General features: G+C 36.8%; 1 protein-coding gene across 3 annotated transcripts in view; it reads right to left on the reverse strand.

Annotated features, from left to right (window-relative positions):
- col19a1 (collagen type XIX alpha 1 chain) overlaps positions 1-16,734 on the reverse strand; it is a 127,074-nt gene that overhangs the window by 85,955 nt on the left and 24,385 nt on the right. For all 3 annotated transcript variants that reach the window (XM_023328031.1, XM_023328030.1, XM_023328032.1), the window contains exon 10: positions 13,937-13,981. In XM_023328031.1, coding sequence (XP_023183799.1) covers positions 13,937-13,981 — 45 coding nt within the window. The remainder of the gene's footprint in view (positions 1-13,936; positions 13,982-16,734) is intronic.

Genomic DNA, 16,734 nt, shown 5'->3' on the forward strand with positions numbered 1-16,734 from the left:
AACAGCAAGTCAGCATTTTAATAGCCTACCTTCAAAATTTTCTGCATAGGCTCACCAACTCATTTACTGCCGTAATGTGAGAAAGTTAGCTAGAACTGCATTTGCCTGTCAGGGAATGCTTGTTACTTTGCTTGTTAAATAAAATTAGCATGAGAGTGTAGCTAATGAATGGTGGCAGAGGTCTGTGGAAATCGTAAGCATTTTGGCGACATAAAAGGAGCAAGTCAGCAGCAGAGGGACTGTGTTTTTTTTCATATATCCCTGCAGTGTTGATTTAAACTGATAGGCTCATCCCCTCATGATGTGCACATAATTAACTACCCACCCACAGAACACCTTTAATCTGCAGCAGCCTTCAACTCTCTGATCTGAATCCATTGAGAGCATTTACTTTTTGCATCTGTGTCGACACATTTGTTAAAAGTGTTGATGGGAACATAGGGATACATATCAAGTGCCTTGCAAAAGTTTTCATACTGCCTCATAATCTCAGATTTCAAAAGAAAGTCACATTACATCCACAAACTTCAATGCATCTTGGAATTTTATGTTACAGACCAACACAAAGTGATGCAACTAAGAATTTTTCAATTTGTTTTAAATAAGAATCGGTGTGCCAGTGTGACAGTATGCATATTTAGTTCCCTGATACCTCCAAAGAAAACCAATTGCCTTCAGAAGTCACATCATTAGTAATGTGTAGTAATCAGTTATGTGTTTAGAGCAATGTTAAAGAATACTCTCTAATTCCCCCAAAAATATTAAAAAACTAACAAGCTGGAAAACTGCTCAGACTCTCACCAGTCCAGAACTAAATACAACTGGCACACCTTGAAAATGTTTTTCAGACACTTTCAGTTCAACCTAACTGTGTCTGAATTATGTTACAATAAACACCAACAAAGGTAACTACAAATTGAGAGGTGGATACAATGCATGCCTGAATCTCAGATTTTTTATTTGCAAAAATATTTGAAAATCACTTATCCTTTTCGTTTCTCCACTTCACAAATATGCAGTTACTTATGTTTATATATCACATGAAATCCTATTAATACAAACTGAAGTTGACGGTTGTAATATGACAGAATGTGGAAAAGTTCAAGGGTTATGAACAACCAATGTCAGTGTATGTTCATTGAACTACGTCAACTGTTAAATTTTACATGACCAGAGTAACAACACAAGTCAGTCTAATTACAAGGGTGAAAAGTACAGTAGGTGTGCAGAAGAAGGCACCAGCCCAGAGAGAGCACGTTTTACCCATGTAAGAAACAGCCAGTGACTACCTGTCACTCTCCACCTCTCACTCAGGGCTTTGGAGCTGAACTCTTCCCGCCTGGCTGCTCATCCCTATCCTTTCTGGCCCGAGTGAGAAGGCCTTCTGAGCCCTTTTTCCTATCTGCTCCTTGTTTGAACCCTTCCAAGGCACTGGTAATGTGACACAGAGCCACCTCAGCTGACGCCTCACTTCCCATCACCAGATGTTTTAACTCCACAATCAGTTCCTGATCTGCCAAAGTGCCGTGATGTTTACAAAGCTCTATCTAACCATTTCAGGTCATACTTTTGTGTGTCCATTACAACCTCATAAGTTGTGTTGAATGACCTTACATACACAAAGCAGCATAGTGAGATGTAAATGAAACAGTGTGAAATTACAGGCAGCCCTGGGTTTTCAGCCAGGCCTTCGTCCCCCTGTGTAGGAAGATCATAGCATGAGTTTGCAGCATCTTCATCACATGCCGCTAAATCCATACTGTTCATTTTTAACTATTTGACATCCAACCTATTGGCCATCCATCATGTTTGTGACAAAACCTGAAGGTCAGTTAAAATGAGATCGACTATGCATAGAGGTAATTTTTCAACACATGCTCCAGTGCAGTAGAGGACCATTAACTGGTATTTACAGTATGTCACGAAATGAAGCATGTCTGATGACTGTCGCACTGTCAGACAACTGGCAGGTGGTTTGGAGCTATTAAATGTGGCGGGCCCTAAAATAAACACAAGCATGCTATATCATGTAAAAGCTCTGAAGCATTAACAGCAGACAGGTATGATAACATTGTTTGGTGACTGCAGAGCAGGTTGTCAACAAAACTTACTATGAAAAAGAAGGAGATGCCTTTTTGACACCAGGATAAATTAATATAAGCAATGCAAACACATTTTGGATTTCTAGATTGTTGTGCCCTTTTTCTTTTTCTGTCTTTTAGATAAATCCACTTTATTGCTGTCCAGTAAGCAGCGTTACTACAAAATCTTAGACTTCACAAATGGCAATATCCTGCTTTCTGTGTTCTGAAAGAAAGGGGGAAGTTAAAAGGGAGTGGGCAGCATTTACTTTATATCAATTTTTCTGTCTAAATGAATGTCACAGCTAAAATATGCCTGGTATAAGATATTCAGAAGACTCATTACTTTATGCTTCCAAAGCTACCTCCCTCTGTCAGTTTCAATACAAACAGAGGCCCCCTTCATGCCACTTCCCCACAACCTTCCATCCAGAAAATAGGATAAAATAGCCTGTGATTCTCTGTTGTCTTCACAGGGACCTCATTATAACTTCAAGGCTGGCAGGCAGTGCAATGCACCTACAATTATGTGGTGCATTATATGAAAAGACAACAACACTACTGTATAAAAAATAAAACAAGGGGAGAGAATAAAAGAGCAGGATATACCAACTAATTACAGAAGAAGCATCCCGTCTCATACCTGGAAAATAATTTCAGAACAGAAAGGGAGAGGAAAAACTAAAAATAAAAAATTCCCCCCTTTCTACGTTTGTACAGCAGTTAATCAAATGCATGCCACTGATGTCAGAGAACTGACAATGAGGAAGCTGTATTTTTACATCAAACTACCAGCTTGTTTTGAACACATGGATTATAAAACCACTTTCAGCTTCTGTGCAGGACTTTCCTGTGTGCCACCTGCTTTTTTACACAATTTTAAAGACAAATGTAAACTGTATTCTTACTCGTGAGCCGATCTGCAGAGATCAAAATAAAAGCCAATATTGTGTAGCTCGTACTTAGCTGGAAGCTTGGAAATGAGAAGGTAAAAGGATTTAGTTACAGATGTCCTTCACACAGAAGGATACAAAACCATATTTAGAGTTCAGTAACGTAAAACGAGTCGAAATATTTATTTCTCTGTTGTCTGGAACATTGAAAGCTACTACCACTTTACTGACTATAACAAGAGCATTCAGCGTCGTGAAATAGTATTCAACCACAAACTAAAATATTTGGAGGGGGGTTTTGAGTGTTCTCAATAACATGTTCAGAATTGAGAATACTGTTTAATAATCTTAGAGTAATTTTAACTGCTCCACCTCTTAATTACAGATTTTTTTGTTATGTTCTTTGCTTTTGGTGTCACTGAACAGTTGTCTTTATTCTGAGAATAAACTATGCAAAGCTGAGATCCATAGTAAGGGGTAATTGGTTGAAGTTAATTTCATTTAGGGGTATCAGAGTAATAGGGCTGAATGTGTACTAAACACTTATCAGTTTAACAAGGAAAAAAGTTCAAAAAGAATAATTTTTTCACCTCAAAATATCACTGAAAATATATATTGAAGTTTGTGGTTTTAACTTAATTTAAAGAAGTTCAAGCGGTATAAATGATTTCACAGGGAACTGCATCGCTGGTAATGCTTAAAGTATTATTCCATAAATTGGGCAAACACATATTGAATGCACATTTCAAAAATGAAAGTGATTCCCTCAACTCTACCCTCTTAAACAGTGATAAATAAACCACAAACCCTAGATATCAAGGCCAGTCTGTTCAACAGATTTCCTCACTTGAGTTTCATTTGGACCAGCCAGAACAAAAACTCTTAAGACACCCTTCAGCTTCTGAAAATTTACAACACATTGTGGTATTCTCTACTTGTAGTTCTGAAGTTGTTTTGTTTTTAATGCGGCAGAAAACATCCTGTGTTGTCGTATGTCAGCATGTTGCCACAGAGCGTACAATCACATGTGAGTATAACATTCTCAGTGACTCAAAAGATCAGATAATGTCAATCACATGCCACCCAGTTCCGCAATGTGATTCACAATCTGCTGGCTACGACGTGTCTACCCCCCCGTTCCGTTTCCCTGTCTCCCCATGCTGCACTTTGGTTTAGCAAGGACACTGCTTGTCATTGCCTTTGAACCTTGAAGCAGGGAACCTCAGGGTGGGACTGAACTATGCAGGCTCAGGGAGCAGTCAAGCCTCCCGGTGGTGAAATGTGAAAGTAGAAGGACAGCTCAGATGAAGAGTTATAGCTGATGAATGAGGCCTGACACATATTGACAGGCTAAATTTGCAGCAAGCCTTGTTAGGTGTGACACATTTGGGCCATTGGCACCAACACTTTAAAATAAGTTAGGGCGGGAGTAGGAAAGATGGAGAGTGTGAGCAGCCTGTAAAATGACTTAGAAATTCAATAATTTGTCATGGTTAAATTTAGAGTCAGATGGGCTATTAATAGTGAATTATATATCTGCAGAGGATGATTACCTACTCTTATCACATTAAGTCTTGCTACCAGAGACGTGACTAATTCATTGCCGGTTCTCAGCAAGCCTTGTCTGAACTACTGCTACTCAGAATACAGAAGCCATGATTACAATGGTACGACTGCATGTATGGTAGTGGTGGTGATACAATAACATGGCTACTATTTGTGGATATTGAAAAGGTTATGCCATGATTTGATCAGACTGTGAGTTAACGTGCTCCCTTAGCCCGCAGACTGTCAGGAACAAGGTGACTGTCAAATCATTCACACACAGGAACTGAGCAGAATATTTCTCCATTAGGATTTTATTGTTATTACGAGAACTGGGGCAGAAGTTAAAGATTAAGGAGAGAAAAAAAAGAACTTTTTACTCTTTACTTTTTGAATAGGCTTTATATTATTGTAAAATGAAAAAAAAACAACAACAACAAAACAGGGTTGACAACATTGAAATGTAACATTGTAATACATTCACCAGTTTTGTTATAAAATATAACATCCACAAATCAATGCTTCCACACCTAACAACTGGAATTATTGAAATACAAAATAATGTACCTAATAAAAATGTGTCTACTCTCAACAGGATACAAGCACAAAGACATCTTATCCTTCATAAATATAGTTGATCTAATCCTTTCCACTTTCTTGCAGCAGCATTTTAAAAGAAATATTACCAATATGATGAAACACATTTTCATCGTCATCACAAACTTACAATGTTTTCCACAGATGCAGGAGCTGTGCTCAGTTGCACAATTTATTGTAAAAAAAACAGTTGTTTTTGGTTTTTATGTGCTATGCAAAGATTATTACCAGCATTCATTTGGCCACCTTCAACAAAACTTTCTTTTGTTTGTTTGTTGAATTAGATTCACCCCTTCTAATTTTTGAGGCGTCCAGGTTTTAAAAGCCCTGAGTTCTTGCTTCTTACATTTATTTGGATATACGTTTATCTTTAATTTATAGTTTATTGTGTACAATTTGATTGCCAGTGACAACTTTTATTGCTCCACACATGCTATAAGCTTTATGACCACTGTTTGTCTCTGTAAAGCCTTGTAGCGCTGTCAGTGTTGCTGCTCTGGAAAGACTTTGTTCAGTAGGCATTCAGCTTTTATGTGACAAAGAAAAGAGAAATGCATGAAGAAAGGAAAAGCTCTTATTACTTTTGCTAATTTTTAATTAGCGCGTTGACTAGTTGACACTCATGAGCAATAAACATCACAAAATAGACATTTTATCTTTTTTTGACACAATATGTACAAAAACATAAAATTTGCATGCTGTGAAGAAACAGCAAGTAACATAGCATTTGTTTTGAAAAGTATTGTACCTAAAGAATTTTACTTTTGACAAATACACTTTTAACACTCCAGGTTTTTCTTTTTGTAATTTGTTAGGATGTAAAGTTATGAATAAATAGGAAAAAAATCATCATGACCATAGGCAATTGTCAAATTTCCTATTATCTTGCAAACTAATTTGATCAGCAAGGAAAAACCGCATGTCATATGATTATAATGTATGCATCATGATGTGATTACCTCTTAGAAACTGTTTGATCTAAACAATAATAAAGTGAGATATATTATTTGAGGATCAGATATGCATTGTAAGCCCATGTTGAAAATTGTTGACATCTACACATTTGCAGAGGGACATTAAGGAGGAAAAAGTTGATGAAGAAAAGGCTGGAGTCTGGCTGTGTGGCAGTTGTTCCTGCAGCACGAGGTCAGAACACTGTGGGGAGCTGTGCACACTCGTCTGCTAATTACACACTGCTCTGTGTCTCGTCAGTCCTGAAACGGTGGGGCCACTGGACAATCTGGCAACTCCCCAGCAGAAGACAACTAACACAAGCAAACAAAGAGCCAGGGGAAGGAAGGAGGAACACATGCAGCCTAATTATGTTTACTTAGAACTTTTACCAGAGAGAGCATCTGCGGGTCAGAGAAGTTGTCTCATAAGAAGTAAAAAAATTTCTAATTCCAATCACTGCAGAGAAGTTTGCCATTTCCAGCTAGAGCTACCAAACCAGATAGAAGTTATTCAACAGGAAAACTGAAGATACACTAAATATTTGTATTAGCTTGAGGCAAAATTTTGCTCTTGTGGGCAATGAATCTTTAAAGCTATGTGAAACAAGATCTGTACGTAACACAGATATCTTGAGTGCTGGCCTACAAATGCCAGGGAGGTTACAGCAGGAAATGCCTTTTGTGACTTTCCATCCACTCAGCGATACGCCACCATCTTCAGCGTGGTGGAAGACTACCCTTACTGACACTGAGTCTTAAAAACGAAAACAAATTAGCATGTCCATTACACTCCGAATAAATAAAACACTGCTCCATAGTGTGGGGATATCGTAGTACACTGTCAGAGATCCTCTTGTGCAGAGCATATCATGTTCTATCAGTGTTGCTCAACTCCGCTTTCTTTGACACTTCACTCTACAGCCGAACATCATGTATCCACTTGAATTACCCACAAGATAACACAGAGTACACTCCCCCTTTCCCATAGGAGGTGTATCTGCAAAGCGATACTACATCACATGCACATACTCAGAATTCTGGTTTCTCAGGTGTCAACAGGAGCTTTAAATAACACATTAGCTTTAAAAATGGAATATGAGCTAATTGCAGTAAAAGGCCGGTTTGGGTATCAGAATTTGCCGCATGAGTACTCAGCAGTGAAGGGATGATCACTTTAGGTGGCGAACATAAATTTATTCATTGTTTTTATTGTTCTTCTTCTCATACATTCAGTTATTTTCCAAATAAACAGATTGCAATCAGGCCTTTTAAAATATAATATCAAAGGTTTTCTATTGAAGACTGAACCAGTTTCAACCTATTGGATCTGTAGTGAATGAAACACCAGAGATAAGAAATAATTTTAGAATGAATAAATGTTTAAAACCTTGAATGTGAAAACAGCCTCTGTCATAATGAGAGTTTTTGTCTTCATGAGAATATTTTTTGAAGAAAATAATAAAGTCTATTTTTATTCTTGGCTTTCTTATGTGACGTATTTCACTTTATTTTGAGTCAGCTTCTGATTGGTTTACCAGCACATTGTTATAACGCCTTCCTTGAACGAGCTGGCTAACAGCAAACTGCTAGATTTCTCAAACTCAATTAGAAAGGAGAACATTTTGTAGTTTAATTAAATATCTTTGTCTAATTGTTGTCTAATGTTCCTGCAAAGGTTTTTTTCTTCTACACCTTGAACGTATATCCACCATTCCTTTGCAACTCTCTTTATGAAATATTCTTTTTGTGTCCAACCCAGCTCGAAATCCAAAGAAAAAAACGACTGAGAAACTCACCGAAACCAACCTGAACCAATAGCCTCCAGTCTGAGTAACCTGCCAGTCAGAACAACAGTCTGTGAGCTTTCACTGTTATCTGAAACAAAGTTCATGCCTCTGCAGCCTTTATTCAGTTCTTCTACCAGATCAGAAGTGGTTCCTCAATTTTCAAATGGTCCTGCCTTTTAGGTTGCCCTTCAATTACCATGAGACATGAGAACTCAGAGTGGTAGTTATTCAGTAGAATTGATGGTTTAGTTTTCTAGACATAAACTTTCCTTGTTTAGCCTGTGAAAAAAAGGCTTGTAGTATTTAAATTTTTACATCGCTTTTATTTCTCTTTCTGCATCAAACCATACGTAAGAACCTTAGTCTGTTCATTTTTTCTGATTTGATTTCATAATTTATATATCTTAAACTGAGAAATATAGACAAATATACTTGATTCTTTAAATATATAATTGTTAAATGAGAATAAATTCTTCATAATTGATTTGAAATAGATTATGGAGCACATTTATTTATTTAACTTAATTTAGTTTAGTATGAACACTAAAAATCAAATTACAAAATTCCACCCATGTTCATTGAGTATATATTGAGAAATGAAATAATATCTAACTGTTTATTAATTTACACAAAGTGTTTATATGTCTATGACCATATGGACCACTTCTATCATATAACATAATCGTCATTGTATTTTTGCTGCAAAAAATGTCTTTGGGAATTTTAAGTCTCTAAGAGTAGATTACTGTAAGTTATTACCAGATAAGAAAAAGAATCCATATTGCAGTCTTATTTAGTCTTATGAAGCTCAACTTTGTGGAGACACAGGGGACAGTGGTTTTAACCCATTAATCATTTGATTTTCAAAGCTCACTGATAAACCACAGGGAGCAGCTACATCCTGTCTTTTATTTTAGGGTCTCGCCTTCATATTGTTCTAAATCATATACGAGTGTTGGGTCAAGAAATCAAATAAATCACAACAAGAACACAGCTGCAGGAAAGACTAATAACGAACAGTCCACCACATATTGATTTATGTTATAATTTCTTTCGTAGGGAGACTTTCTGCAGGTTTCTTGAAAAAGGATGATCACAAGGAAAAGAAAAAATATATATACCACATGGATTGTGATTAATGGGAAAACTTGTGTTTGGGCTCAGCCTCAAAACAAAGGTGATGTTAGAAATGAACAACTCAACTGCAATCAATATTCTTAAATTAGAGCAAGTATGTGATATCTTTGTAAACAAAAAGCACTGTTGTAAAATCTTTTTTGTTGAGAGTTGAAGAACCACAACCAAAATGCATTATTATCCATGTTACCTTGTGTTAACATTTAGGAGTTAAATTTAAGAATTTTGAGAGAGAAGACCGTAAACAAGAGAGGTAGAATAAACTGGAGAGAGCAACAACATTTGTTCAGTGTTTACCGCAAGTGTAAATTATGCACATCTGTTCATTCTTACAAAGTTAATTGATGGTGAATCTGAATAAATAGTATTTTTTATACTAAAAAATATAACATCACTAAAGACTTTTTTTTTCATTTATCCAATAGACTTCTTACACCTAAATATCACAATAACTAAGAGGTCAAGTAAAATAAATATTAATTTTTTTTATCATATACATAAAAAAAAGAAATAACCAGATTAATTTTTTTTCTGGTAAACTTTATACGCTAGAAGGAATACAATTCTCCAAATGAGACAACACTTGGACTTTTGAGGAAAATACTATTGACAGCTCTGAAGGTGCTCCTGAATTTAACTGATTTACTTTCATGGATTTCACTGAAGAGTCTGTAATTAAATATGGCAGCACAGCAGTGCGGTCCTCATAAGTTAAAGTGCCTTCAGAAATGCATGTATTGTTTTTTTTTATTTATTTTGTGTGTCTCTGTGTTTCCCTGTGATTTACTGGCACCCTGTCCAGTCAGCACAATATATCAGATTACAGTCATCTTCATAAGATCAGTGTGAGCAATACTGTAGATACAAAGAGCTACTTGGATGCAACATCTGGAAGTATTTTAGATCTGAAGGCCTCTTAATGCCTAAACGGAATGCATTGGGATAATACATTTAACCTACTATGGACTCTAACAGTCTCTAATGTTCACACTTGATATACATTTTTAGTGGCTGAAATACTAATGATCACAAGGTGTGGTTGGAACATTGTGCAATGGTAAAGATAAAAAAAGAATCAGGGAAATGTTTATAAATCATAATCAATATTGTAACTACAATTTTAAGCAAGAGTATTGCAATTACTTTCTTGATATAATGCAGCCTTGGATGTTACCATAAACATTAAAGTTTGAAATTAAGCTTAAAGTTTAAGAATCACTAAATGGAAGGATAAATTTGACATTTAACTTCCAACTAAGAAGGCTTAAATAAAGATGTCAGCATATCACTTCGTATCACTTGTCAGATTAATAAAATACAACCACTATTTCACTCTGGGTTCAGCTAGTGTTGCTTTTGCAAAGGTCGCCAGTTCTAAACACATTTCAGAAACTCTTTTTCTTCCATTATACGTATCTGAAACGATGGACAAACCCACCTGCCAGAGGCAAAGTTGCCTCGAGCACAGGAAAATGACTACCAGGAGAGTAGAGATAGTGAGTCATGTGTACAAGACTAAAGCAAAGACAACCAGCTAAGGGATGTTTGTAGCTCAAAAACAATTACTGCTCCAGGCAAACTTATTTGAGTTCCTGGAACTGTTGCTCATGACAGGATACTTGGCGAAAATGGGATTGTCAATTTCAATGTTCATAGCTGAATACTGATCGAGTATTTTCTGGTTTGCATCCACAGAGAGCAGAAGGAAGCAGGGCAACCTTAAAAATACAAAAAAGAAAGAAAAAATATCAGCAGACTTATCAGCCTCACATTAGGGAAATTATTAACCTCTTGAAGATGCCTGTGTCTTTGAAGGATCCAAGTAAATCGCAAAAAATTATTTTGTGAGTTTTTCTAGTTAACTTACAAACTGTTTCAGTCTCACTGCAGTGAACATGATTTCAGCTGTTTTCATTTTATGTACTACTATCAAGTCAAGGGGAGCCCTGGCTGAAGAGCTCTGTGGTTTTCCAACTGATCATTGAAGGCATCTCTTCCAATCAGTAAATACTGTGTATGATCCAAGGCATGGCGCGCATTTACAACCTCCATTATAGTTTGTGTAATGTTGTGACTACAAATCAGTCAGTCTTTGATGTGCATGGAGTTAATTTCTAGTTAGGTGGTCATGAGATTCCTCTGTAAATAAACCTGATTATGTCATTCATATGCAAATGGTCACATGACGTCAACTGTCTTTTCAACATGTCAGGAGGTACTTATGCTCGAACAAAAGGGCCCATGCTGGTTGTCGGGGTACAAACCAATGCTTGAATTTAGACACTGCCAATTCAGCTTTTTTTTTTTTCTCCACCTTAATTGGTTTACTGCTCAATTCCAGTTTCTTTTATCTCAGGTTTGCAACAAGAAGCTGGTACAAGTGGTCAGGGCTGGAAGTCATGCAGTCAAAAAAGCACACAACTACGTGCCTCAGAGCTGCATAATATACCTTATTTATCTATCATTAAAAGTTGCATTTCCTTGAGAGTAAAGGGGAGAAAGCACACACTGAGCAGAATTGCACCAGAAGGCAATAGCCAGGCTTGAGCTGGTGTGAATGCACCGTAAAGCACAGTGTCAACTACGACATCTGACTTTTATTTTAGAAATTAGGAATTTGAGTCTGTAAATGTATGTAAATTTGTCCTGAAAATTATAAGAACCTCTATAGTTTTAGGTCTACTTGATTGCTTACTTAACTACAGATCATTTTTGGGGTGTGGTGGTGGCGTAGAGGTAAAAAGCGGCCCAGGTGTGGAGCCCTTAATCCTCGACGCAGCCGTCACAGGTTCAATTCCTGGCCCGAAGACTTTTGCTGCATGTCTTTTCTTACAACCCACTTTCCTGTCTGACAACTATCAAATAATGGCCACTACAGTCAACAAAAACAGAAGAACATAATCTACCCAAATTTTACCACTTTTTGTGACAACCCAGGCTGAGTGTGACAACGACGCATAGTGATTACAATACTCCCATTTAAAGGTGCAACAAGCACATATAAACAAAAAAGATCTCAACTCAGATTATGAGTGGAGATTGCTGATGAAGCTAACCTTAAAAATAGCATCGATAGAAGCATATTTGTATTTGTAAGCTTCTACTGGCTTTTGAGTGTGAATGTGGAGCAATGTATCAAATCTTTTAGGCCCTACCATGCTGACTTGTGCCACCAGCCAAAACAATATTGAAGAGAAAGTACACATCCCCATGACAACACAATTCCCTGACTGCAGCAACCTCCCCAAGCAGGACAAAGAGCTCTGACCTCTTCCATTCCCCCTACTCACAGAATCTGGGTTTTTTGCCAACATTCTGCTACCCCTGCTCCAGTGGGTCAGAAAGGTTTATGTAGCACAAAAATAATCTACACAATACTGGGCATGTGTTTTAGAACTGGGGTTGATGGATGCACGTTCACTTCTGTTTTTATTTTCTTTTTTTTCCCTCTGTGATAGACTACAGCTCTATAGCTGACTTCCAGTGTTGCTTTTTGTTAACTAAAATGTAACATGGTTATGATAAACATTTCTTTATGGAACTACTCTGACCATCTGTACCTCTTCCTTTGGAGTTTCAATAAATGGAAACACTTGTTGTTTTTTTCAGCATAAGACACTTAAGAGGAACATATTTAAAAACTAAATAATTATAAATAACATTTACCATAATTATCATTTCTGATTAGTTCTGACTAGTGCATTCCCATTTTTTTAATGCCCTTGACTTTATTAATAAAAAATGAAAAACAAGATATTAGACAATGTTGTGCCATTCACACAGTACTTCTTAAAACTCCAGAAATACAACATTCCATACTTATTCAACCAAACTACCCGACCTTCATTGTTTTATAAAGGATTCACTTTCACATTTATGAAATTTCTAAGTAAAGAACAATTTAAGTCTTTAGCATTGATTTTCTTACACAAAGATTTCCCAAATTGATGAAGGTCATATGACTCAGCAACCTAACAACAATATTGTTACATCTCTAAATGCAGCAACATAACCCCATCACGTTTTACAGGTGATTGATCCATGTTGGTGTAAAGCATACAGGCTGAACTTGCATAGGTTTTACAAGTGATACAGAACACTCACAGTACTTTTACACTATGGTCACATTTACCAGCTGCACTCACAAATGCACAGACACGTAACCAATAGGAGAACTTGCCTTGCCCAGTGGCACTCTGACACTTGGCAGAGATCGAACCCTTCCTCGAGGCCATCATTTATTTATGTTTTGACTTTCACATTTATGAAATATAAAATATTTTTTTGTAAAAATATATAAATAAATAAGCAGCAATAAAAACAAAAAATGACCGACATCTCCAATCACTCTCATCCTATGAACACCACCAGGAGTTAGTGCCCGCTTATGGTTATTTACAAGGATCTGCCACAAAGATTTTAAACACTTTCTTAAAAATATAAACCAGAAACCTTATCCCTGGTTTATTTAAATGAATCAAACCTTTGCACTTTCTCTACGTGTAAATCTCCAGCAATACATGTCTGTTTCTGTAAATATATTGAAACTTAAGAAAAGGTTCACAAATATTTAAGCACCACTATACATTAGTTTAATCAGTGCAGCCAAATCTGAGTGCATGCAATAAAGAATGACCTTAACATGGTACAGAATGATCTCATGGTAATTTGAAAAATTAGTTCAGTCCATTGGTATGCCAGTCTATGGCTGCATTCTGTACATATCAATTAATTATAGTACAAGGACAGTGTAGTCCAGAACACTCTTACTACTTGAGATATAACAGAAAAGCCACACAGAAAACTCAGCTTTGTTTATACCTCCAGGACATGGCACACAAAAAATGAAAAGCCTTAAAGAATTGATTGCCTGACAAAATAAAGTGGAGCTTGTTGATGTGCTGTGTATGGACTATATGTCTGCTGGAGATAGCAGTACTCACCCTCTCTCGATCGATTGCCTTTTGACCTTCTGATCCAAGTTCCCCCTGCAATGACAAGATTGAAAGTGTATAAGACACAAAATGGCCTCTTGAAATTTTCACTTAAATATTTTTTGGGATTTTCTACATATCAGTTTCCTTACAGTGTGGTTCAGCTCACATATAACTGCAGAACTGCAGCTTTAGTAAAGTTTGTAACATATGTGAGATTATATGCAGCTTGTGAATAAGCTGCTTGAGCTTTACTAGCTGACTGCTTTCCACACACTCTGCCAGAAATGTGTGAGATGTTTTGGATCTTGTTGACTTTTTATTAGTGTGCAACTCATACATATACTAGGATGACCTCGGCTGTCCCATAGCTCAAGCAGGCTTCGATGTTTGAGTGTCCACACCAACTGGCTCTTTGCATTTATTGTATTAACAGATGGGGGACAATTTTGCTCTCAAACATTTTCCCAAATAGTGTAAAAAGGTTTGACTCAGTCAAATATATTTCATAACAACACCATTAACAATTCACATGTCTAGAATAAATTAGTTTGACTATCTTTTCTTATCTTCTATATCCCATGTATCAAGTTTTGTGAGAAAATAAGTCACTGTGGTATAAGCTCAATGTCTTCAGTGCAAAAATATCCTGGATTAAGCCACCTCCCATACTCAAGAATAATCCCATTGGCTGACATTTCAAAAGCCCCTTTCCAAAGGTTCTACACAATTGGTATACATGTGGATAGTATCAAATACAGGGATCTGCAACTTTTACAATCAAATGAGAATTTTTTGCTAAAATAAAACATGTACAAAGTCACAAATGCTACATAATCCTTTTTAAAAAGACAATTTACAGTACTATAGAAAATTTGATGTGATTTTAAAGAACCACTCAGTTATTTTTTCAGGTTTGAAAATGAAGAAAAAGTACATCTTTTGCATATATATATATATATATATATATATAATATTATAACTGGCAACTCTAACAATAATTGTATAAATAGTATGGAGAAAAATTTTAATATATTGTGACATATACTTTACCATTTTCAGTTGATCAAAGCTTCCAGGGACATTAAATGAGTAATTCAGTGACCTTCTGTTTCATTTTATTGTAAATATGATGTGACACACAGGGACATTTCTCTTAGGCACTTGCCACTGAGTTTTATCTTGCCTCCCCATCACCACAGTGAGAAAGATGACAAGATAGATAAACAAAACAAAACAAAAAAAAACTTCTCAATGCTCACTGAGAACAAAAGCATTTTAAGTTTATTGGATTTCAACAGAAACTATCCACATTCATACTAGAGCTGTGGTGGAAAATCAAATACTCAAAACACAAATGTGTCAGCTTAGCTAACCTGTATAGGGACATTAATCAGAATGGTATAGTTTGGTCAGATGAAACAAGATGGTTTTGACAGCAAACACTCCAGGTGAGTCTGGCATGACACAACGAAGGACATGTGGAAATCTACCTCATGCCCGTTGTTAAGTGTGGTGGAAAATGTGCGATGCTGAGGTTATACTGTTCCACACTGAAAGGCGCTGAGAGCTAGGAGATGTTAAATAAAAAGTTAGTGACCTGTGAAAGATGAAAATGGATAGCCTTTGGGTCTTTCTGCAAAATGACAATCCAAGATGTATGACTAAGTCAGCCTAGAAAGGGCTCACCAAATGTGTAATTAACCTTCTTCTATCACTGTCTCAGTGCAAAGATCTAAGTCCTGAAGAAAAGTTGTGGAGGACCAGAATAGGAAAAAGAAAACAGAAGAGAAGACACAGGACTCTTGCTGATATAAAGAAGAATGACCAATGATTCATCATCTATGGTTCCACCTGTTGAAATGATTTTTAAGACGATGTGCTGTTTTATGGGCAAAATAGTGCGAGGGGGCAATAATTGTAGTCTTAGTGACCTAAAAAAATATATTAATTTGAGAAATCTTTGCCACTCAGCAAATGTACATAGAAGCAAGGAGGACTTTATTTTTACACATCTTTAGCAGTGGTGCCAACAATCATGGGGTGTGCTGTATATGTAAGTCGTTTGTTGTTCACACAGCAGCAGAAGGCTTCATCAACTGGGTATGCTTAGAGCTGTTCACACAGATCCTAACCCCCTTTGCACAAACAGCTCAAACATCTAGTAGACGTTAGTGCTGCAGTGACAAGGACACAAGTCCTTTCTGGCCCCCACCCAGGACGAATGCCAAGTATGTCCAACACGGCGGACAGCCAAGCCCGAAATGCCAGTGCTAGGAACTGAAACATGCATCTCTGCAGCAGTATGTAGTCCACCCTCCGACAAACAGGCACCCATGTTTTGGATTAGTGAGTTTATAGCATCACTGTCCCCTACATAACTTCAATTTATTTCAGTAATGTCAAAAACTTGCTTCAGTTACAGCAACAGTATCTAACTCCATCAACTCAAAAACAAAAAAAAGGAATACCCCAAAGTTATGTCAAGTGCTTCTTGGCAGCCTGACCTCCCTGTGTGTCACACTGTGATGAAAACAGTACGGACAAAGGTTAGAGTAAGGTCTCTCATTCACACATTAGTGAATAGCATTATGGAGGCTTGTCATTGCGTCGGTGCTCTTGCTACTACAGCTGTCACACAAGTTCTTGCTGACACTATGGCTCAGCAGCTGCAGATTAGTATACTGTTTCTTAACAACTACAAAATGCTAATCCCAATCACTGTAAGAGTCATTGTATTATACCAACAACTGTGATGATAACTATATTAACTTGAAAACAGAGAAACATGCACTTAGTACTGGATT

This window comes from Xiphophorus maculatus, chromosome 22 (assembly GCF_002775205.1).
Source record: "Xiphophorus maculatus strain JP 163 A chromosome 22, X_maculatus-5.0-male, whole genome shotgun sequence".
Classification (NCBI taxonomy): Eukaryota; Metazoa; Chordata; class Actinopteri; order Cyprinodontiformes; family Poeciliidae; genus Xiphophorus; species Xiphophorus maculatus.